The following is a 24,076-nucleotide window of genomic DNA, read 5'->3' as shown; positions in this document are numbered from 1 at the left end:
TAATCAGTTTATGGTTGATGTAATTTTAATTTCATTGCTGAATTTCTTCTCTGGTGGAATGTTTTTTAAAACAATCCAGAGTCCTTGCACCCCAGGCAAAAATAGGCATTTGCTAAATGGACTGTTCTTTGCATAAATTACAAGTATGGGTTTGTATTAATCATACCACTAATAAACACATCAGTCACTATTACTGTGCATTCAGAATGTTACTCTGATGGTTTCTGAAGAGCCAAGTTCTTTTTTGGTTGTTCTTTTTGATTAGTGCATCTCTTTTTTTATAATTACATCGTCTAGTGATGTGGAGACAGACCATGGTAATTGTGCAGATTAGGTCATGGCAACTCATGAGTGGGTGTGGTTTGGAGAAGTGACTATAAAAGGAAAAATTTTAGACTTCTTAAAGCAAGTTCCTCTTCAAAGTAGAGCATGGTGTTGACTGAAATTCTAGTCTCTGAAAGAGTGCAAACTAAATTTTTCATGATGTGATTGATGTTGCACAGATAAACATCACGAAAAAAGAGCTAAAATGGATGGCTACGAGCTTTGCTGAGAAAACACTGCTTGTATTGTATCTGTATCATTCCCATCTACTAACTACATATGATTCACTCTTTACTTGTGTATCTGGAAAGCCTTGAATTTCTTAACTGTAATCACCACCCAGTGCTTAACTAAAAAGACCAAATTATATATTAAAATGTCCTTTCTATATGAATACTAAAAAAGAATTTTGCTTTTAAGCTTTGAACATATGTGAGGAACCCTATTCTACCCATTATATGAATTACTGTAGTAATCCCATCAAAAATTACAGGAAAATGAATGTAAAAGTTAGATATCTACTTAAGAGTGTAAAGTGCTCTTTATTCCCTTCATCATAACATTAAACTGAATGCTAATAGATAATTCTTATTCATTATTTGAATTAAAAATAAATATTGTCATTCCCCTGATCTTAATTTAATTAAGAAAATTAATAAATAGAATGAAAATAATTCAAGCAAGATAAAAAGCCATTAATGTTTATATTGGAAACTCCTAGATGTCCAAATGAATTCACAAATATGACTTATACTGTACATGAGGAACGTATTCAGGGAATAATGCAGAGGTGTTATGTCCTTTCTGCTGACATCTCTGAAATAAAAATGACAATTCCATTAAAATACAGCTGTTAAAAAAACTGCTTCAAATATTCAGTGAAGTAGAGGCCAGAATTGGAAATAGAGAGCATGTCTGGTCTATGTAGATTTAAATGAGAAGGTCAAAATGCAAGTTTATATTGTGAGTAATCTAGGCTACACTAGTTTATATTAAATTAATCTCTTGTGTAATGTAACTCAAGTCCAAGGTTTATTTCTTGAAGCTGTGTATGTTAATTTGATGTCCATATACTTATTTATTTACCCCTACTGAATGACATCCCATTTTAAGATACATTACATTTTCTATAATTAGGAAAGAAAAATGCTGAAGTTACTTGGTCTGTGAAGCACAGTATATAAGATTCAAACTCTAATTCACTGTTTCAATAATTTTAAAGTCTATTTGTTATGCCACTTTTATTTTCCAATTGCACAATAAATGAAAATCATCTCAGAATTACATTCTTAGTTGGAAGTTAGAGTCAATTAAACAAATTAATGTAATGAGGCCTCTGTGTGTTTGCGCACACATATTTAGACTTATATATAGACAAACATATTTCCATATAAATAGATTTTTCTTTTTTTCTCTGCAGTCCTTTCTAAACTAGTATATGTTAATAGTCTTCTTTGATGATGCTTCAAATCTAAAGCTAATTGTTATTACCAATCAATTATAATTGTGTGTTTTCTCTTCCCATTACTTCTGAAAACCAAATAGTTTTCAATTATGTGTACTTACAACAAATTGAACTTCTGAAAAAAAGTTGGATTTTTTTTCTGAAAGCTTTTCTTCTTCTTAAGAGTATTTTATCTTTCCTGAGAAAATTGAGATACATCATTTTATATTATTGTTGCAGGTGGTGATCTATGGCTAGTATCTTGAAAAATCGTTACATAAGAAAATAATAGGTGATACCATTTGAAAATGTGAAAAATGCTAATTTCACAGATATCACCATGGTCAATCAGGCTAAAAAAGTAAAACACTTTGTTTGTTTTTTTTTTTTATTAGGGGAATTTCTAGTGAACACTCTATGTTGAAATATGTCAAAAAATGCATTTATATATATCTGTATCTATCAATCTATATGTATTATTTTCTCTTGATTTACTAAATATCTAACACATTTTCATCATATTTTCTGTTCTTTTGGGATATGGGGACTGTTATGATCCAATTTAAACCCAGACAACCAAAGAAAGTGAAGTCTCTGTGTATAAACAGGAAAGAACTTTGAAGGTTCAAAATATAACCAAAAATTAGATTAAAATCAAATGAGGTTAGAGGCTGGTGCCAAAAAATTGATGTGTTTTATTTAATAGCAAAAGAGGCAAAGGGAAAGGGAGAGGAAGGAAGGCAGTTCAGAAGGAAGGCAGTTCAGAAGGCAGTTCAGAAGGAAGGCAGTTCAGAAGGCAGGCAGGCAGGCAGGACGGAAGGCAGGCAAGACGGAAGGCAGGAAGGAAGGCAGGCAGGAAGGAAGGCAGGCAGGAAGGAAGGCAGGCAGGAAGGCAGGCAGGAAGGCAGGAAGGCAGGAAGGCAGGAAGGAAGGCAGGAAGGAAGGCAGGAAGGCAGGAAGGCAGGAAGGAAGGAAGGCAGGAAGGAAGGCAGGAAGGAAGGCAGGAAGGAAGGCAGGAAGGCAGGAAGGCAGGAAGGCAGGAAGGCAGGAAGGCAGGAAGGCAGGAAGGAAGGAAGGAAGGAAGGAAGGAAGGAAGGAAGGAAGGAAGGAAGGAAGGAAGGAAGGAAGGAAGGAAGGAAGGAAGGAAGGAAGGAAGGAAGGAAGGAAGGAAGGAAGGAAGGAAGGAAGGAAGGAAGGAAGGAAGGAAGGAAGGAAGGAAGGAAGGAAGGAAGGAAGGAAGGAAGGAAGGAAGGAAGGAAGGAAGGAAGGAAGGAAGGAAGGAAGGAAGGAAGGAAGGAAGGAAGGAAGGAAGGAAGGAAGGAAGGAAGGAAGGAAGGAAGGAAGGAAGGAAGGAAGGAAGGAAGGAGCCACACACACTGCTGCACACCAAGCTGAAGAGTGCAGAATTCTGTGGGCTAATCTACTCTTTGGGCAGGTGGGAATGCCCTGTGCCTCCCTTGCAGGGGGCCAGTTTGACACTGTCCCTTGCAACACTGAGGGTCTGTTGCATCACCTCTGGCACTCTGCTGCAGGATCTGGGGACCCCTTTGGGGGCCCTTTGATGGGCTGTGTCATCCCCTCTGCTGTGGATAAGCTTTTCCCCGGGTGAAGGGGTGAAGGGCCCCTCAGCTGAGCTCCTCTGCACAGCGGAGGGTGGGTGCTCGCTGCCTCTGACCAGAGTCCTTTCTAACACACACCCAAAGCCTCTCCCCCACCCTTTGCTGTGAGGGTCTGTGAGAGCCCGGCAGCTGATGGCCCTGGGGCTGTGGTCTCCACCCTGAAGGTACCAGGCTTGTGCTTTGTGAATGTCCCCAGCCAACCCTGAGTTGTTACTTCAACTTGTCTTCATCAGTGAATGGTGTAGGGACTCTCAGAGCCCCATTCAGGGTATGGTGATCTTCTCTGCAGCTTTTGTAATATAGTTTTAAAAGTCCTTCATGAAAATGTTTAAATCATAAACTATAATATTTCAATCATAAACTATAATATTTCATTTTCTACAGAGACCCCCTTCCTCTCATATCCAGATTACTAGACATTTCATATCACTAGTCTCTTCATAACTCTGAGACTGACTTGTATCACATCAAAACAAACTAGTTTTAAATAGATAGTAAATTATATTTGTAGATCTCAGGTGACAGCAAAGATAATTGGTGGCTGCTGAATTTTCCTGATGGTTATAAAAAGCAAAAATTAAGAGAGTTTTCTGTAAATAACTGTTGAGCTAGCCATAGAGGGTGATCCTGTGCAGGAAGAGAAAATACAAACTGACTCCTACAGTAAAATATAAACATGCTTAAACCAGAACAGAGGGCATGTGAGAATAAAATGGAAAACACAAACAAACAAATACAAAAAACATGTCATTATCTAATGTGAAGTGTCTTAGAAATATGTTTCTGTAGCATAGCTGCTGTGACAAGACAGCTAAGTGTTTACAATTGTTGATGCAGGGTCGTAGAGATAGAAAACATATCTTATTGAAGTAGATTATAAAAAAACCCTGTCTCATTACTGATCCAAAATTATAGATTCTTACGCAGCTTGCTAGCCTTCCCAAGTGAGACCCCAAGAGGGAATACAACATAATGACAGTTTAGCAGAAGATCAAATGAGTAAAAATAGACTATGAATAAATTTAGGCTGAAAATTATAAGGCTATTCCTAGTATTGTAAGATTGATTTCCTATAACAGTTTTTTAGTAGCATGAAATACGGTCTGAAATGGAACTTTGCTATGAATGACAGAAGTCAAGTGTTTTTATTACAGTTTTTAATGTATTTTTGGGATGAAGCATGGCCTGCATATCTCCCACTGAGACATGAGTAGTCTGACTAAAGACTCTGAAATTATTTGGGCCAAAAATTATTTTCAAAACATATATTGGAACATTTTCTAATCTAGGCTTGCTTGTTGTCACTGTTTTTTTTTTTTTTTTTGCGATTGATCATGTTACTGAGCAAAATTAATGCAGTTGCAACAAAACAGAGTGTAAGTAATCAACCCAATATTGTAATAATTTATTTCAGTGGAACATCTGAACCATGCTCCACTATTGAATTGGAATCCTCATTCATAGTTATCCAAAACTTGCTTCTTAAATTGTTACATCATTTCTGATCACCACAGTGTATACTTCCAGATACCTATCTGTATTTCATACAGTCACTTTTATATTTTGTTCTCTTTACTTTTTGTTCTTTTATTCTTATTGTTGTTGTTGTTTTGTGTTTTTAAAATTTTCTTTTTATTTTGATTCTCACTATTTGGAAAACAGTAATGCAGGCATGTCTTGATTCAACTTCTCTGACTGCATAAAAAAATTAATTAGTGTGTTAATATAATGTTCCATTTTTCACATTAGAAATCAAAAGTAGTGCTTCAGTTATTTCCTTAAGTATTCTTTCTACTTTTACTCTTTCCTAGCTTCCATCTTGGTATAATCAGATAAAGTGAAAGAAAGGTAGAACTTGGAAATACGTGTGTTTATCCTTTGCTGTTCTTATTTTTATGTGCTCCTGTTTTCCTTTGCACTCTGAAAAACAGTCAGATACTAGTAGTGATATTACATGCTTGGGCTGTTAGCCATCTTATCAGGGCCAGTTGCACATCCACTATTTCAGATTTGTCAGCTTGGCTTTATTTTCTAAAAAGCTGCTCCCTTGATGCCTTTTTCTGCCATCTGCTAGCCTTCATAGAGTTACACTGAAGGCCTGATGACATGCCATAGATGTTTTGTCACTATTTGCATTCCTGAAATGTTTTCCAAACACCCCCTGTAAAATATATTATTTGGTCTATAGCCTATGATTATAAAAACTGACTGTATTTTTTATTAAATGGATGAAGTAGATAGTTACCATCAGGAGCTCCAATAATATGCTGTCACAGCCTTGGCTGTATTTTGCTAATGTGTAAATATAGCAAGATCAGATGATAAGGTGCCATTATTTGCCTTCACTGTCTCTTCATCAGAGAAGTGAGGAGGGAAATTAATATGGAAGGAGGTTATTTGCCTGTGGCAACAGTGGAGAGATTGGGCAAATGTAGTCCTAGAATGTCTTATTTCAGCCTGTGGTACTGGATTTGCAAATTTCCATCTTACAATTAGGCCAACAAAGGCTAGAAAGTTGGCAGGAGAAATAGCACATACAAAGCAATCATGAGGCTATCCAGACAAGTAAGCATGTTCAAAACAGAAATATAGCTAGAATGACCAAACAAATTTTAGCTAGGCAAGACAGGGCAGTCTTCATCCTACTATAGAGGATAAAATTCCATTTCTGATTTATAAAAAAAGTCTTATTAAATGTATACTTCTTTTAGTGCCCTGAACACATGATGATATGCAGTGCCATAACTGCATTATGAAAAATAATTGATCTTTATGAAAACATTCCACAGTGCTACTGAAATGTCTGGAAAATGCATGTATTTCATTGACACAAATGTCTGCTTAAGTACAGGGTGAGATTGAAGGTACATTCTGATTCCCTGTCGTGTCCTCAAATCAGTTATGAATTTACATTTACAAGCAGAAAATTGTGACATGTCCATATATTCATTCTCAAATATATAACATTAACAACAAAGGCATGAGTATAACTTCAACCATTTAGTCCATCAAAGTGTAGCAGAAAATGCCACAAACAGCATAAATATCAAGATATAGCAGAAGAAAAAGCATGATGCAGCAAATTACTAGCACGTACTGAAAGGCCAAACCTCTCCCCCCTTTACAAGTCATGCTGTTGAGTGCTGCATGAGGAATTGCTACTGATGTTACAGGAGGGGTAGGAGCCGGTTAAACCAGGTAAGGCAGGTGGGACAGCATCTCTTAGAAATAGGCATTGCTCCTCCAACCTTTTATAGGCATTGCTCCTCCAACCTTTTATAGGCATTGCTCCTCTGACCTTCTCTCACCCTCATTGCTGTGGCAGCGGGGTGGGAAGCACAGACATGAGCAAGAAATAGTTGAGTGACCGCTTATAGAACAAGAAGAGGGTTTGATATTTGTATCAACTGGAGTTACAGACAAATAGCTGCCATTTACATCTCTCCAAAAGTGCCTTTGAAGACCTTTAACATCTCCTAAAAATAAGAGAAGAATTTGTGTTTATTACTTTGGAAGGGCTGCTCTTATGGAGAGCTGCAATCAGCTACTGGAATGGTCTAGATTATTTGACCTGTAACTGGTGAAAATAGTTCACTGTTTTTTGTTCTAAAATATTTCTGCGAAATAATTTTGGTAATGCATATAATGAGGCTAAGGAAAATAAAAGGAATAGATGCTTTTAACCTTGAGGAAAAATAAAATAGAACTACTCATTTGTTTTATAATGTATGCTCTTCTGAGATAATCTATATTCAGAGAACTCTGATGTAATAACTTGGTACTGAATTTTAATAACTGTTATTGATATATGATAATTCTAAAACGCAAGACTCTTCCTTGCTAAAAATTACTTGATTAATGTTGTATTTCAAAAACCCTGGAACAGAAAATCATTGAGCTGTACATTTTTGCCAGTGTTGTAATGACTAAATTTTTGTATTTTGCATTAATTCAAGCTGTAATTTAATTTTTGTATTTCTCAATTACCAATTACTTTTATAAAGTTGCTAATGAAACTATAGAAATGCTTATTCTTATGCTGGAATCTGTCATTAGCACTATCATAGATATAAACACATAACTAATAATAATAATATTATTCATGAAACCATGTCAACCTTCCTTGCACAAACCTTCCTTGCAAAAATATTTTAAGTAAATAATTCTTCAATAGCCAAGATCCACCATTTTGACTCTCCAGCCTTGGCTCTGTTTAAGTGATATTGTTTAGCTCTCTATCATCTGCCTTCATCTCTCTGCTGAACTTAACAGTTTTCACAGAGGCTCCAGAAACCTAAAAAAACAGTTAATGAAGCTTGATTTTTATTTTCTTGTGCATATTAAACACAAATTAATTAATAATGTATTGCATTTCTTTTTTGTATGAAAACGGCCTGTAGTCATATCTGAAATTGCTACATCATTTGAATAACTACCTTTAAGTAATTTTAAAGGCAGAAATTTTTAGGTTTATTTTTTCACATTTTCTCTTATCTGTATGTTTTCTATTATTTATATTATTATTATTGTTATTGTTATTATTTTCTTTGTTTCTAGCTTTATGTGGTGGAGATGTTAGAGGACCTAGTGGAACGATTTTATCCCCAGGTTATCCTGATTTATATCCAAATTCACTGAATTGTACATGGACTGTGGATGTTACCCATGGAAAAGGTAAATAAATCCTCTCTCTTTTTCCTTTTTTTTTTTTTTTTTTTTTTAATATATAAGCCCAGTATTCTCTTCTTTAGGAGACCTAGGTTAGTACCAAAGCACTTGGATTTGCATTGCTGATTTTTAGGTTTGTTAATTTTCTTGTAGTAATTCCTAGAATCCCAGAAGTGAACTAGGCCCTTATACTTCCCACAGAATGAAAAGTCAGTGAGAAACAATTATATAATGGCTGATCACAGAAGCTGAAGGACAAAAGGCTTTTAAGGAAGAGGTGGTTATTTCTTGAAGTTAGATTTCAGGAAAAAGATGTAAAGCTGATTTTAACTCTTCTCTGAGAGGTTAAATAATGCTTAGGACACAAATGGAAGCTGGTATTTCCAGGTAGCAAAGTTCCCTAGAAATATTGTGTCCTAGTTGCTTTCAAATAAAGGTTTTGGTACTAGATGAGCAGGATCATACTTTTAGGTTTTTGTTGGTATTTTATATTAAATATGAGAGTGACTCGTACTATGGGTGGAAAGAGCTAGAGAGGCATAACACAATGTTAAGGGAAGGAGACAGAGATGTCATAACAGAAATTGAATACAAAGAGAGTAAGCTGGTAAGAACACAAAAAAGACAATTATATTGTGTCACTGGAAAGAATACAGAAAAAGAAATTAAAGGGAGAAAAAGGAAGGCAAGTTCAGTTCTGAATTTCATCAATGTTCTCTGTTAGGGCATGAAAAATGTGACAAAGTATGCTGATGATGTATTCCTCTAAGAAAGAGTTACTGATAACATAAAAATAACACTTCAGATACAGGGAATTGTGCTGATCTGTGATCCCCTTACTCTATTTTGTACAAGCAATGTGATAGTTTCTCATCTAGACGTTAAATCACTCTGACTGGTTTTCCCATTTAAAACTCCTTAAAGCATTAAAGTTGTAAAGAGTGTCTCTCAAAATTATTGCTCCAACTCTTCCATAGTCTCTCTTATTACCAAGTGATGCCTTTGCGTCAGTGTAATTTGATTCTAAATATCCACAGTGAAAAAGCCTCCTGAACCTACTGATGCTACATCACATGCTACATTCGCCTTTGTTACCTCTAGGTATGATACATGGCTTTTAGAGTTGTGGGAATATAAGGGACTGTGTATCCTTTGTTCTTCTGGATAAGCAAAAAAGACTAATTTAAAAAGTGTAAAGAAACTGTTAGACCTGTAGTAATTTTTCTTGCACTCTGTCTGAGAAGTCATTGGATAACAGCACAAGCTTTATAATCTGAGAATTGAAGGCAAGTAGCAGAGATGGATAATGGTTTAGCTTCATGGAGTAATAAATGACAGAAAATTATGTGGATTCTACAGTAAAATGAGGTCAGATTAAGCTACATTTTTTCAGGATTCTTGAAAGACATTTTATTAACACTTTCATTTCTCTTAAATTAAAAATAGGATTATGAAGAAAAGAACTTGAGAAGTTTTGTGAAGTTCTGGGATTTTTTAAATTTTCTTTTACTTTTTAGAAAATGAAGCATCTTTTTTGTGATTTATCTTTTTCTTAAAACTTCCTCTAGAGAAGTACTTAAAAGTTTGGATAAATAAAAGCTGAAATTCTTGATGTTATAATATTTTACATGAAACTGTTGAGAAAATCCATCATATATAATGAGACTCCTGAGAAAATAAATTTGCAGAAATAAAATATACAGGGGAAGAAATAATAGTACAAATATGGATATTTATAAGCACATATACACTGATACATACATACACACATATTTATAGACTCACATTCTTGTTTGATTCAATATCGTGCAATGTTACAGTCTTGGGGCAAAGTAGCTGGAAAGCTGCTCAGTGGAGAAAGACCTGAGGGTGCTGGTTGACAGCTGCTGAACATGATCTAGCAGTGAGCCCAGGTGGCTAAGAAGGCCACAGGCATTCTGGCCTGGATTAGAAATTGTGTGGCCAGTGGGACCAGGGCAGTGATTGTATCTCTGTACTCAGCACTAGTGGTCCTGTGTCCAGTTCTGGGCACTTCAGTACAAGAAAGACATCAAGGTGCTGGAGCATGTCCAAAGATTGGACATTAGGAGAAAATTTCTTCATGGAAGGAGTTATCAGTCATTGAAACAGGCTGCCCAGGGAAGTGTCATCCCTGGAGCTATTCAAAAACATGTTCATGTGGCATTTAAGGACATGGTTTAGTGGTGGACTTGGTAGTGTTGGATTAGTGGCTGGACTCAATGATCTTAGAGGTCTTATCCAAACTAAATGACCTATGATTCTGTAATTTTTATATTGTTGTATGGAAATGTTATTTAGAAAAAAACATTAAGCATGAATGCAATGTCACAATTTGACTTGCTGCTCAAAGAGCTGCTGGAAAAAAACTGTAGAGTGGGTATTTGCTCTGGGTAGGAAATAGTGTGTGAAATCCTCATACTTTGTACTTGTTGGCAAAAGGCTATTAATTCTTTAAGCTCTTCCTGTTGTACTGCATGAGGAAGATAGCTGTCCTTTTATGATAATAAGTCACAGGCTTACTTAATTTAAATTTCTAACAGTTAAGTTCTGTGTCGCAGTGAACTAGTCAATTAGGACACTTCTGTATTTAATGGAAAAATGCATATGTCTTTAGGATATGAGTCATTGCATCCTGAAAAGGTATCTAAAACAGATGGAATGAACTATCCTCTGAAGGTACCTATTCATCTTCAACCATCATATAATGTCCAGTGGGTTAATATAGTCCCCAGATGAAGTGTCTATGGAGAGACTGAGTGACTAAGGTTTACGTAGTTACCATTTAGAAAAATTAATCCCATACATATAAATGGGTTATTTTAATGAGAGGGAGAAATAAACTTTGTTCTGGTATATCTCATTTTCTGCTCTATTTCATGGCTAGTATAATTTCAACTTCAGAAACCCAAGGAGTATCTTCTACTGGCTACCAACTAGTGAGATGGTTTTAACTTAAGACTATTTGGGTCTTTTTTCTACAAAGTTTTATAGTTTCATGTCAGACTGCCAATAAAAAGTATATAACTTCTAGCTCCAGAATGCTGGGAGGTACTTTCTAATACACACATCTTTATGTTACAACTTCATACTGCTATTAAATAATAATAGGTAATTAAATGCATAGATTTTGTTATGATGTATATTTTATGTCTGTATATGTCGAATTGCTAGGAAAAACAGTTTCTGTGTTTGTATATACTGTTTTAAATAGCAATATTGCAATATAAATATACGTGGTTTTAATTTTACTCTTCAAGTGTATCTAAACTGTTTAAAATTAATTTTTCATTTGTGTTCTTGTGGACCAGCATTATGATTCTTGAGTGTCAATTACAACTTGATATAATTTTCTTTCATTAAAAAAAATTTATCTTAAATATAGTTAATATTTCTATTAATTACTATTATGAAGAGAAAAGGAAGACCCTATTGATAGTAATTATTGCACTTTGTCTGTGACTAGAATGCAATTTAAATATAGGGAGAAATGAAATTTGTGGAGTATGTTTTAAAAGATCTATTATGAGATCAGTTAATTAACCCATCCCCCAACAGTCTGGGTTGTAACACAGAAAAGGAACATTTTACAGTGGGATGTCTTCCTATCTTCATTTCAAATTTTAAATATTCCCCTTATAAAGAAAGGCGCATGTGAGGCAGAATGAGAAGGAATCTACCTGAACATGTCTTTTAAAATTCTTCCCTGGAGAAGACACAATCTGTCACACAGCACTTATTAATGTGATTAGAATATTTTCTGAAGAAAACCAAATTGTACAGCTACTGCTGTAATATACCTTGGGGTTTTGCTAAGAAATGTCATGGCAATCGGGAAAATTGATTGAAACATTCCCTTGAGTTAAATTGTGAGTGTGATGTTTGAACAATATTCAGTGAAGCTCAACTATGATTCGCAGGAATTTCATTATTTTGGGTTACTACCATAAAATTTTCTTCGGCATTTCTGATTTTGTTATTTTGGTATACATGCATGCATAAAAAGGGACAAAATTAATTTGGAGTGCAGTCAATGCAAAAAATATGAGCTGAAATTCAGTTTTATTTTGTATATATATCACATGGGTTTTTTTAAGAGCTCTTTTCATGTGAAATCAACACTACATCCATTATTAACTAAGTTTAAAAAAACACAGACATTTAAGAATTTATTAATTCCAAAGCTAAATTTATATACATTAGTTCAAAAGATATGCAACCCAATCTCAATTCCAGAATTCTGTGTGTGATTTTTGACAATTTATTTTCACACAAGCTGGGAGAATAAATAGGATGATCAAAATAGATGAATGGCTTTGTTCATGTAATTAGCAAATTAAGAATTTTTAAAAGTCAGAATATTTTTTTTAATTATTTATTTTTACCATAAGCATAAAATAAAATCTCATCCACTAATTTCTATATCAGTGCTACTAAGAATGTATTTTTCTAGATTCAGAGGGAGTATGTGTGTGATCAGAGAGTGATGTGTGTGGAGTTTTAAGAAAAGAAGGAGGTATCTACTTGAAAAAGCTAAATGGTTCTCCAGTCTCTTTAAAGGGAAGTAAAAGACAGAGATCTCCAAGATCCAATGTTTTTCTCTGATTGCTCCCATCTGTATGTCCAGCTGATGGCAAGACTAAGCATGTATTCCAAAGATGCCACTATGTATGGCTGTTCACACAGATTAACAAGGATAGAGGCAAATGTCTTATTGGCCCACACAGAAACACCAGCAGCACTGAAACAGACATGAACACCACAGGCAACCAAATCCTATATCTCCATCCAGGCTAGGGGGAAAAGGAGTCTGTTAGAAGTGACACTCACACATGCATGTGCTCCCCCAACCTACCATATTCTGACCCAGGAGCTGGACTCCAGTCTCTACTCCTACTAGGTTCTGCCTGGGCTGTGACCAATGGCCCTTTTTCCAGTTGTCCCCTGATCTCATCCTGCTCCCCAGACAGTTCATACTAATGCTCACTAATGGTCACCCGTGTGCTCACTCTCTGGACAGAAGAGACATTTGCACACTAGTCAGGAGTAGAGTTTTAAAATAACAGAGGAGAGGTTGCACTGGTTAGGTGTAGGGATTAGAGAGCCTTAACTCTCTCTCTTTTCCAACACATTTTTCACTCTTACCTGGTATGATCCCTTCCCTTATCTTCCTCTGGCCCAAAACATCTCACCAAAAGTTTTATGGTCTCCAACCACCATGTTAAAAAATCTCATCTTCAGTTTTACTTGATCTCACAAATTCCCTCAAGTACTCCAGGGTAAATTTCTAATTTTCATGAGACCCAAGATAAAACTTTTTCCCCCATTATCGTCAATTACTAATATGCAACTGCTTTAAGATTACAGTAATACATTTAATTTACCATCAGACAGGAACATAAGAATTCTGGTCTTTGTTAGTAACTCCACTTAATCCTGCTCATTAAAGCTTATGTGTGTGTGTATACCATTCATTACTTCTCTTGTTTCCTGTCTTTGCTTCCTGTACTGAAAAGTCCTTTACCAGGTTCATAAACCAAGTTTCCTTGCATTCCAGATACTCATACAAGCTGTATTTCTTAGGGGTGATTGAGTTGCATTAACATGAATGTTTAATGCTATTCAGGCAACCTCAGAAATATTATAAAAAACAAACAAACAAAAAACAATAACAGACAATTGTACTGAGAGCTTCTAAAGCTGCACCTGAGGTCTAGAAAAGAAAAGGTAACCTACAACATCTCATGGGGCACTATATTTCTTTATTTAGATAGCTTAGTCAAGCAGAGTATATCTAGCTTGGATTTTATTACCCTGTTTGGGAAATTTGGGGCTGGTGGTGGCAGGAGTAGGGCGAGTGGTGCAGTGGTGGGTCTGCAGGAAGGGGAACTATTTCTTTGCTTTTCAATTAAATTATGTTTACTATTAAAAGTCTATTGGCCATGAGAGTACCCAAAGGTCATTACTATTCATCTGCTATATTAATCTGCAATCACATGAATGGATCATCCTAAGTACATCATCAGATATATTTGAAGAGACTGAATTATTGGTTTATAACTTACATGATAAAACTGAAAATAGTATTACATTAGAGGTATCCATAATCACTTAAGCTAGCTAATGGATTCTCTTTATTTTTCTTGGCTTTTCTGTGCATGCTACCAAAAGATCATGCTCTAGCCCTTAGTTAAAAATGCAGAAGTGATTTAATTGGCTGTTTTGATCTTTTAAGTCTTTTTACTGCTACTGTATTCCAGGAGATATCTTCCTTTCTAGACATGCAATTTATAAATGATTATTATTTTAAAAAATTGCATTGTTTACGTATGTCACATCTTATTAAGAGATCTCCCCTTATGTGTCATTAGTGTTTAATATCATATATTTTATAATATTTTCTTTCACTAGTGCTACTCAAGGATACTGGTGATTGTAAGAAATAAGGCTTACCTTTTTTATTCTGCCATTAACTGTTTGTAGTTTTAATATACATAGTATGTCATTGGATTTTACACAAAAATGGAAGCATCCATCTTTAAATTCTATAAATCAGATGTCCATATTTTGCAGCTAAAGGCAAAAGTTAAATATGGTGTCAAAGCAAAACCTACTGCAAAGATATTTTAATTCCAAAATCATGACAGATACTAATTTTTAGAAAAATTGGATTATTTTATTTTTCCAAATGATGATTCATAATGTGATGCATAAATTTTAACCTTGGCTTAGTTACATGGATGTTAATAGGGTGACATGTAAATATAATTCTACTTTTTCTAACAGGTGTGCAATTCACCTTCTACACATTTCATTTGGAGGATCATCATGATTACTTACTAATAACAGAGAATGGCAGTTTCACACAGCCATTGGCACGTCTGACTGGCTCAGAGCTTCCTTCACCAATCAATGCTGGTCTCTATGGAAATTTTAGAGCTCAGTTGCGGTTTATTTCAGATTTTTCAATATCATATGAAGGATTTAATATTTCTTTCTCTGGTAAGGAAATACCTGTAATATCTGGCTCCTGAAAATGTTGCTGTTTTGTTTTTTTTTTCTGTATGCTATATAAAGAAAAAAAGAATTGAAATTATTTTAATGAATATATATACTGAAAAATTATATTATATAATTTTTTCCTAAGCACAATAATTTCAAAGCAAGTGAACCTCTGTGCCTCTGTAAAGGACACATTTGTGCTACATGATAAATAAGATGGCAGTAAACTGTAAGACACATTATCAAGTGAGGGGAGAAAACAGAATTATTCTAATTTCAGTTACTGAAATTCCAGATGAGCTGAAGTGTCAGCTATTTAGTTTTTGTTGTGCCACTTGAAAATTTTGTTTTATTTAATGGAGTTATTTATGCCTCTTACAAGAATGATAAATCATGTGGTGTCATGCATCTTTAAAACATTGTGAATGTATTGATTTGCCTTACTTTCAACATAATCTAATTATCAATTTAACTTTCACACAATAATTTTGTTTTAAAATCTGATGCCTGTATTGATATTCAGGTGGAAATATACAGAAATTACTAGACTGCAAGATTAAATATATGACTGGTAGAGAATGTGTTCTTATAAAAGCTGACTTGCTTTTGTTGGCAGAGTATAATCTTGAACCTTGTGAAGATCCTGGAATCCCACAATTTGGTAGTAGAATAGGATTTAATTTTGGTGTTGGAGATATTCTGACATTCTCCTGTTCATCTGGATATCGTTTAGAAGGAGCTTCAGAGGTTATTTGTCTTGGTGGTGGACGACGAGTATGGAGTGCACCTCTGCCAAGGTGTGTGGGTACGTGGTCAGCTGCTTTCATTTGCTTGTATGTGTAGTCATTGTCCATAGACTTGCAGATTTGGAGCATGCAAAAGCATGGTAATTCACCTCTTTTTAATGTACTCTCATATTTTCCATATCTCCTTAGTCAATTTTTAGTAAACTTTTTTTAATATATTTGGTATTATAAGTGGACTTCATAGTCTATACTTGAAAGCAATTCAAATTGAGGACACAATGGTTACTCTTCTTATTTGGATTAATAAGTTAGGAAAACTGGGTATAAATTTAAATCAGCATTTACCTGTTCAGATGTCAGGTAATTTTTTTTTTTTTTTTTGGTCAATGCAAGCTTCCAAGTGATACCTGTATTATAAAATTGTAGTTAGATCACTTAGACCAGATTTATTTCATAAAACTAGGTCCATTTATAGGAGTACAGTCAACCTGGACATCCTATGTAAGAACCATATCTTCAGAATATCCTTAGAACAGTTATTCTGGTTTTTAAATGATAGCTAAGATAATCAGAAGAAACACTCTCCACTCACTGTAGAGGTAGCCTATAAATGTAGATTTGACTAGAAATTTAGCTTTAAATGGCTAAAGAATGTTGATTGAGCTGAATGCTTCCTAAAGTATTTGGTTTTCAGTCCTGTTGAGAAGTGTTAAAACAATAAGGTCTCTAAAAAGTAGGATAGTTGCGAAAGTGTCTGCATTATTTTTATTTAAGGGTATATATTGCTGAAATTTATTAATGAGTATGTACTATATGGAAAGGTTTATACATTAAAACATCTGCATCAGTGTGCATTTAAAATATTTTTTCATACTAAATTGTATGTTAGTAGAACATAAATGTCTTTCAGATGTTGATTGCATAGTAACTATGGATTGGTTATGTGTTTCCTCTTATTTGTTGTTAAAAATCAACATTTTGATTTTGTTTGTTGTTGATACAGGTCCAACATGTACAGATTTGTTGAACCTGTATCAACATTTTTAGGTTCAAACCACTCCTATGTTTACCTCAGTATAAGGAAAATTATGAATTTAGCTTATGCATTAGCAACATTTATATATGTACCTATAGAAGAGATAGTTTAGAAGTTGAGTCAGATCTATGGATGAATAAAAGTTCTTTTTGTGTTGAGGTTGATGAATTTTTAACAATAAGAGTAACAATGAATGCATGCAAAGTCAAGAAGATAGGTTAAATTTCAGTAATAAATTTCAGGAATGGTTAATAAAAAAGAATTAGTAAATTATCAGCAAAAAGAATCTTTCACAGCAGCATAAATGTAAAAAAAAAATCCTATATAGCTTTCATGACAGAAAAATAATGTTTATGTTTGTTTGTTGGGGGAAAAGAGAAAAGCTGTAATAGAAGGAATAAATTATATCCTATTCAACATGTTTTTTCCTTACTTTTGAAAATGAAAATCTCAACTACAATGGCTTAATTAGCCATTTTCACTCTTTAAGTATGCAGTCTTTTTCAGTCTTCTGCTTAATTTATGTGTCCTAATAATGAAATTCGAACAAGACAAGAGTAGAAATTCCTGTCGACCACTTATATTGGACTCAAAATTTATGTATTAGTACTGTTGCTCATGTTTGGCATTTTTTGTCAAAATGATTAATGAGAGAATGCTTCTGATACAATGTGCACTTTCACATACAAGCAATATGAGTTGGGAAGTAACCACTGCTCATAATATTTGTGTTCAGATTGTCAACACAAGAATAAAATGCAAGGAAGACAGATAAAGTAGAAGTTTGGTGTAAGGCCAAACATCCCTGTCTGGATACAACAAAGGCTAATGTGTTTGGTTTTGAAACAGAGTAGTCAGTCATAATTCTAAACCAAATAATTTGCCAGAAAATTAGCAGCTATCTTTCCTTTTCTTATTTAGAAGATGGATAAATACTTGTAATTTATTAATTAATGTTATTATTCAATCTGTAAAAATAGTCTTTTAAAAAAATTGACTTAAGACTTAGGAAATGAAATTTTGAAATTAGGAATTATTAAATGGCAAACTAATCTTCAAATAGCAAACAAATATATTTTTACTGAATTTTTAAGGCTGAATTTCTCAAATGATAGTGTTATCTCAATTCAGTAAGGCTTGATATTGTGCTGAAACAATTTTTATAATAATATTTTTCTAAAAAAACATAAAGATTTCCCATTTTTCTGTTCACAATATGATGTGGCACTTCTTGGGGTAAATGTCTGTATTCACTCACAGGGCAAGCATAGCTGGTAGCTGAAGCAACATGGTAGCCGACACTTTGGTGTGTTATCTACTCTGTGTTGGCTAACAGAATTAAAACACACTCTGTATGAGTTACTACAAAGTAACTGCCACACAGCAAACTGAACAAACTGTTAATAAATGGGTGTATCTAATGATGACAGAAAAAAAGGCCATAATCTTTAAATTACTTGCTTTGAACTTTTCCATGGACGGTGAAAAAGTCTCTTTTTGACAGTAAATAATACATTCTTTTAAAAAAATTCCTACAGTAATTATGAATGTGTGTTCACTTTTGACTTTATAAAAAGCAAAATATAAGCTCTGAGTGGTCCTAAGGAATCAACATTTTCCTCAATATGCTAAGGGTTTGTCTCCAGCTTGTAATACAGAGCAGAGAAATCGTCTTAAGTTTGTGAATATGGAGCTGCTTTCACAGGGTTGTAGTGCCTCTGAAATGTTCTGATGCATTTGGAGCTCAGACATCTTTGCCTAGTTCTCTTGATAATTTTCAATGCCGTAGATAGCTTACAAGAATTTTCCTGTAACTGTGAAACAGATAGGAAAAAACAAGAGCAATTATTATTGCTTTAAACAGAAAAATAATGGCATAGATAAAATTAAACTTTTCTTATCATCAATAATAGAATGAAGATAATTAAAGATCTTTTAGAGCACTGTCATTCCTTAGTTTCATGATTTATTTTTATGCTATACTCAAGTGATAACCAAATGCAGTGTTCATATTCAGCACACATATTTCTTTCTTAGAATTGCTTTTCTTTTCAGTGAAATGTGGAAAGTTGTTTCTATTCACCAGGATTTCTTATGTCTTTTTTTTTCTTTCGCCTGCCCTTTTCCAGTTTGTCTTTTCATTCCTTATAAGGCTATTGAATAGCCAAATTTTACTAGCTTTCATTGTAACTATCGTGTTTGAATTTATAGAGCCTAATTGTTTCTATGTCTGTGTAAAATTATCTGTGTCTTCATAGCTTCCCAACTGTGTCAAGTCTTTTCCTTTGGCTTTCTTAGGGCCATACAGTTTCTTTTCAGACTGCTAAACCTTCACTGGAAGACATTGACTTTAAAACTTTTTTCTCCTTTGCTACTTTCACTTTTTCTGTTCATTCTTCTCAGTATGTCCTAAACAGTCTCTAATTCTGGACTTAGAGAATTTAGGTCAGTAGGTCAGTAAGTCCTAAACAGTCTCTAATTCTGGATTTCTAAGGAACTATGCCCCTTGAAAATATAAAAAGCAGACAAAAGACATAGAAATATCTACAGACAAACTCATTAATTTCTGTCATGTTGCATACTTTTCAGATAATATCGTACACAATTTTTTTCCATCAGAGATTTTTTGCCAAGGTCTTTACTGATGTAGCTTCTTTGCCAAGATTGTGTTAAGGTGCTTTTCAAAGAACACCGAGAACAGACATTTCAGAAATGTCTGAAAGGTTATATTGTATGAAAGGAAAAATAATTTCAGCATTGACTGGATATGCATAAATATGGAACCAAGGAAAGGAAGGTGCTACCACAGATACATCTGTAGTAAGTTCCCTTATTAGCAGAACCATTAGTTACCCTCTGTGCATCTTATTCTATATCCCATTAATCTTACTCCATCTACATAGCTCTATCCATTTCTGTGCATACAAAACATTAGAGATAAAGATTGTTTTTAATATATTTTGCTTCAAAAAAGGTCCTTTTGCTAGTTTTGAGATTTCTTTTAATATGTGGAATGTTTGGGCAGCATGAATTCTGAGTTTAAGGATTGTGATACCCACTTGTAAATGTCATTGATTAATCTCAGAACAAATGAATCCTAAACTTTCTTCCGTTCATCAGAAGTAATTTTATTCCCTTAAATATTTCTTCTGTCAGGTGTGAAAATGTTATATGTCTATTATTTTCTTCAGGGACAGGATTCCTGTAAAAAGCAAAACACAGTCATTGAGGTCTCACCATATGTTTGTATAATAGCATTATGATGTGATAAGACATTTTTTAATATTTATGTATTTTTAGATTTTGCATCAAGTTTTAATTGTTCCTGTTCCCCATGTGGAAATTTTTACTAAGTTCCAACAGTTCCAGCACTTCCTGAGTTATTTTGTGGAGGGTTTTTTTTTTTTGGTTGTTCATGTTTTTGGGATATTTTTGTTAGGGTTGGGTTTTTTTTATCAGAATATTAAATTAGTTTAAAGGAAAATCAGGCACATTGGTAGTTTAAATTCTTCTAATATAGAATGTGGGTTTTTTTAATACAATTTGCTTTGTTAACATTAATTCAAAAGCTCATTTGTCATGCTATTTCTTCGTCCTCCTTTGATTGATTGCAATGCAGGAGAATATTATTTAATATATATGGAACTCCTACCCATTCTTGTCAGCCGGAGCAATCAGTTATGAAAAATAACATTAGTAATGTAAGTAATTCTTTCTAAGAAAGATTTTTTTTTTTTTTGTATTTGGCCATTGGCCATTTGGCTATTGATGTAGAAATATCTTTTTGTAAAATTCTTTTTGGTTCATAAATACAGGATCATCCCAGATCTGGAAATACTATCTTTCATTATAAGATAAATAATGTAGTCATAAACCAGCCAAAGTATAATGAAAATAAGTTTAATACACAAATGGCCACATGAATCTTTTGATGTTCAGATCAAATAGGAAGTAGATAACTTGTATTGCAGATACATAATAAGAAATTTCTGTTAATCATTTTTGTCTATATGAAAGGAAGTCTTGTATTTTGGAACAATGTAAAATAAAAGGAAACCCCACTATTCTTCCTGATTGAAGAAGACAATGTTCTTTTTACTTTTTTCATCAGCATATGGTTCCCTGTATTTAACTTGTCAGAATATAAAAACTGCCTGAAAAACTTGTGATAACCTTATGATTCATGGTATTCACAGAAAGAAAGCTTTAGCAACAGCCTAATCCTTTCAGAATTTTTGTCCTATTGTCTATTTTGCTGCTGTTTTGACATGAAACTATTTTCTGGTTTCTGCCAGCCTTCAGCTGAAGAGGTAGAATGTCTGAAGACAAATGGCTTTATAAGAAACCCTTTGTTGAGCACTGAATTTAGATACAGTTTCCTAAGTAACTGTTTATTTACAATCTAGTACAAAGTTGTATAGAGATAAAATCCTTTTTGGAATGTTTCTGTGTCCTCGCCCAGTCAAGCTGTTGTAATACACAGTCTCCTAACCAAGAGATACCATCTTTTCAAAACACAGGACTCCTAGATGTAGCTCTTATCTTTTGATTCTAAAGGATTGCATTGAAGAAAACAATTTCCCTCTGTCTGAATTTTGATCTGTAGGTGCACATAGTGTGTTTTTGATTCATAATTATATATGGCAAGAATTTAATCAGCTAAATTGTGAGAAATGTTGCAATATTCTCCTTTTTTTTTTTAAGCCTTTAAATTCATTGAAGAATTGAATTCAAATGGTTAAGTTACCCAAGTAGATGCATTTCATTTCTTGGTTACAATCACAATGACATTTCACTTGCTTACAAAATTTAAATACATTAATAAACAGCAGTTAAAATTCATCTGTTTCATTATGGAAAGGTTCAATGAACACACATTCATGACCAAAAGCATCACAGTCTTTTACTGTAATTATCTTGTTATAGAAGTTTTTACTTTTCATTATCTTTCCTTTGATTTTTTTGTTTATTTTCCTTTCTAATACTGAAATTAATCTATTATTTCTGCCAGAGTCTGGAAACAGTAATTTACTTCAGTAATTTACTTACTGTTACATCCTTCTACTTTATATTAGGCTGAATTAAAGTTTTTGTGAAAATATATGTGGATGTGGAATATTTTTCCTATTTTTTTCAGACAAGAAAAATGTGTAGGGCAGGGTCTCAGTTTCAGCTGAAACAAATAGAATTTTTTTAAAAACCCAAAACTTTATTAATAAAACAGCCTGATTTTTATCTCTGTTGAACAGGGAATATTATTAAAATGAAACATTAATACAGTAGCAAAATATTTGTAAATTCTGATAACAGCTCTACATATGATTTAAAGAATGGATACTGACTCTGATCCACTGTAATTTTTCCTTTACTTCTGAAGTACTGTTTTGTCACCTCTTTTCTATGTTTCCCTGTTTACACATATTCCCTTAATTTCATCCTGGTTTGCCTCTTAAATTTCTTTTTATCTTTCACTCACTGTAATGCCTGTTAAAATTATTTTCCAAACACTTTGAAAAAATTGCATGTGTTTTATATTTGGATTTATTTTAAAATTAAGAACTACATTTACATTACTTTTTCTGGACACTTTTTTACTCAGCACACATATGCAAATAGAATTATTATGGTCTCTTTTTATCATTGCTCTAGTATTAACATCAGAGAATAGAAAGAAACTGTAAGTCCCATGAAGGTCCATATGATTTTAAACAATAAAACTGCCTGTTGATGTTTATTGATAGGAGTGGAGATTCTCAGATAGAACTGTAGTTTGGAACACCTTGCAATATTAATTGTGGACCTTCCCAGTTTGATGTAGCACTTGTTCCAAAATATAATCCTAACTCTCGTTTTTGTCTGAGCATGTGTTTGATGCTTTGTGGTTGGTTGTTCTGTAGTGGGTTTTTTAAGCCATAAAGCACTGACAGGAGGCAAGGAGAGAAGCCAGGAACTAACTGTTGATTTATCAGAATTCTGCTGAGAAGTGTACAAAAGAAGCAAATGGAGGACTGTGTGCCTCCATGGAACTGTGATGATGCTATGGGAGAAATAGTATTATACTGTGGTTTTTGGCACTACTTTTACTAAACTAGCTTTCTTGTCTGCTAACACAAGATACAAAGAATCACAGAATGGTTTGGGTTGGAAGGAGCCTTTGAAGATCATGAGATAGATCCATTTGCCATAGGCAGGAACATTTTTTAATCAATCATGTTGCTCAAGCCCCATTCAACCTGACTGGACAGTTCCAGGGATGGAATATCCACAACTTGGAACACAATATTCTTTCTTTAAATTCAGAAAATCATATTGATAAATACGATGACATGAAACACAATGACAAGATTGCACCCTTCTTCTTAACAGAAAACTTAGCATGATTGTAAAACACTAGTTAAAATTGTCTTAACAGTTAGCTTACTGCTGTGTTCAGATTTTTAAAAACTGCTTTGAATTACAGTTCTTACATAGCTCACAGTTGTTGGATCAACTTAATACCATAATTACCTTGTGCCTTTTGGCTTTTATATCCCTCTGGATTGGGAAAAGAGATCTCACAATCCTGAAATTACAATCATCTTACTCCTTTCTGTTGTAATTCAAAGTGACCTGCGAATCTTTGAAATAGCAAATACCCATTTATTTGAGAGTGCAATAAAAGGATAGCTGTGATCATGTGGAATAGAAGGTTTTCCACTTCTGCCTAGATCCAGCTGTTCCAGGACAAAATAATGTCACCTGAATTATTTGGGTACTTGTTCTATATGACTGAATTAGATGTAGTCATCAAGCATTTGTTCTTTGATCTGTGCCTGATTTGGCTTTTTGTGCAATGTCTGCTTTAGCTGCATACAGAAAGGGTAGTTTATCAAGATGGGTTTTTTTGTCAGTGTTGTCTATTAATTTCATGTACAAAATATATATTTCAATATCCTGAATGTTGCTTAAACAAGTCTGTGGTGGAAATTATAAAAATGTTAATAACAAATAAAAGCTTTTAGAATAGACACCATAGTTTGCCTAAACATCTTTCCAAACCATTAAGATTACCACGTGGTTTTGCACAACAACATTGCTTTTTATTACAAATAAACAGTTAAATTCCCAGGTTAAAATACATGAGATACATTCTCATGAGGCTAAAATAAGTGGCAAGAATATTGAAATAGTCCTAAAAACAAACATTAACTCAGAAAATTTAGTGTTACAATTAAATTTA

At 33.8% G+C, this 24,076-nt stretch overlaps 1 protein-coding gene across 3 annotated transcripts in view; it reads left to right on the top strand.

The window, feature by feature from the left end:
• The window catches only part of CSMD3 (CUB and Sushi multiple domains 3), a 585,002-nt gene that overhangs the window by 348,068 nt on the left and 212,858 nt on the right, over window positions 1-24,076 (top strand). For all 3 annotated transcript variants that reach the window (XM_053983153.1, XM_053983147.1, XM_053983136.1), the window contains 3 exons: window positions 7,945-8,061; window positions 14,860-15,075; window positions 15,692-15,880. In XM_053983153.1, coding sequence (XP_053839128.1) covers window positions 7,945-8,061; window positions 14,860-15,075; window positions 15,692-15,880 — 522 coding nt within the window. The remainder of the gene's footprint in view (window positions 1-7,944; window positions 8,062-14,859; window positions 15,076-15,691; window positions 15,881-24,076) is intronic.

Source organism: Vidua macroura, chromosome 1 (assembly GCF_024509145.1).
Source record: "Vidua macroura isolate BioBank_ID:100142 chromosome 1, ASM2450914v1, whole genome shotgun sequence".
In the NCBI taxonomy this organism is placed as follows: domain Eukaryota; kingdom Metazoa; phylum Chordata; class Aves; order Passeriformes; family Viduidae; genus Vidua; species Vidua macroura.
Note: the sequence above shows the minus strand (reverse complement) of the source record. Positions and strands in the feature narration are given on the sequence as shown.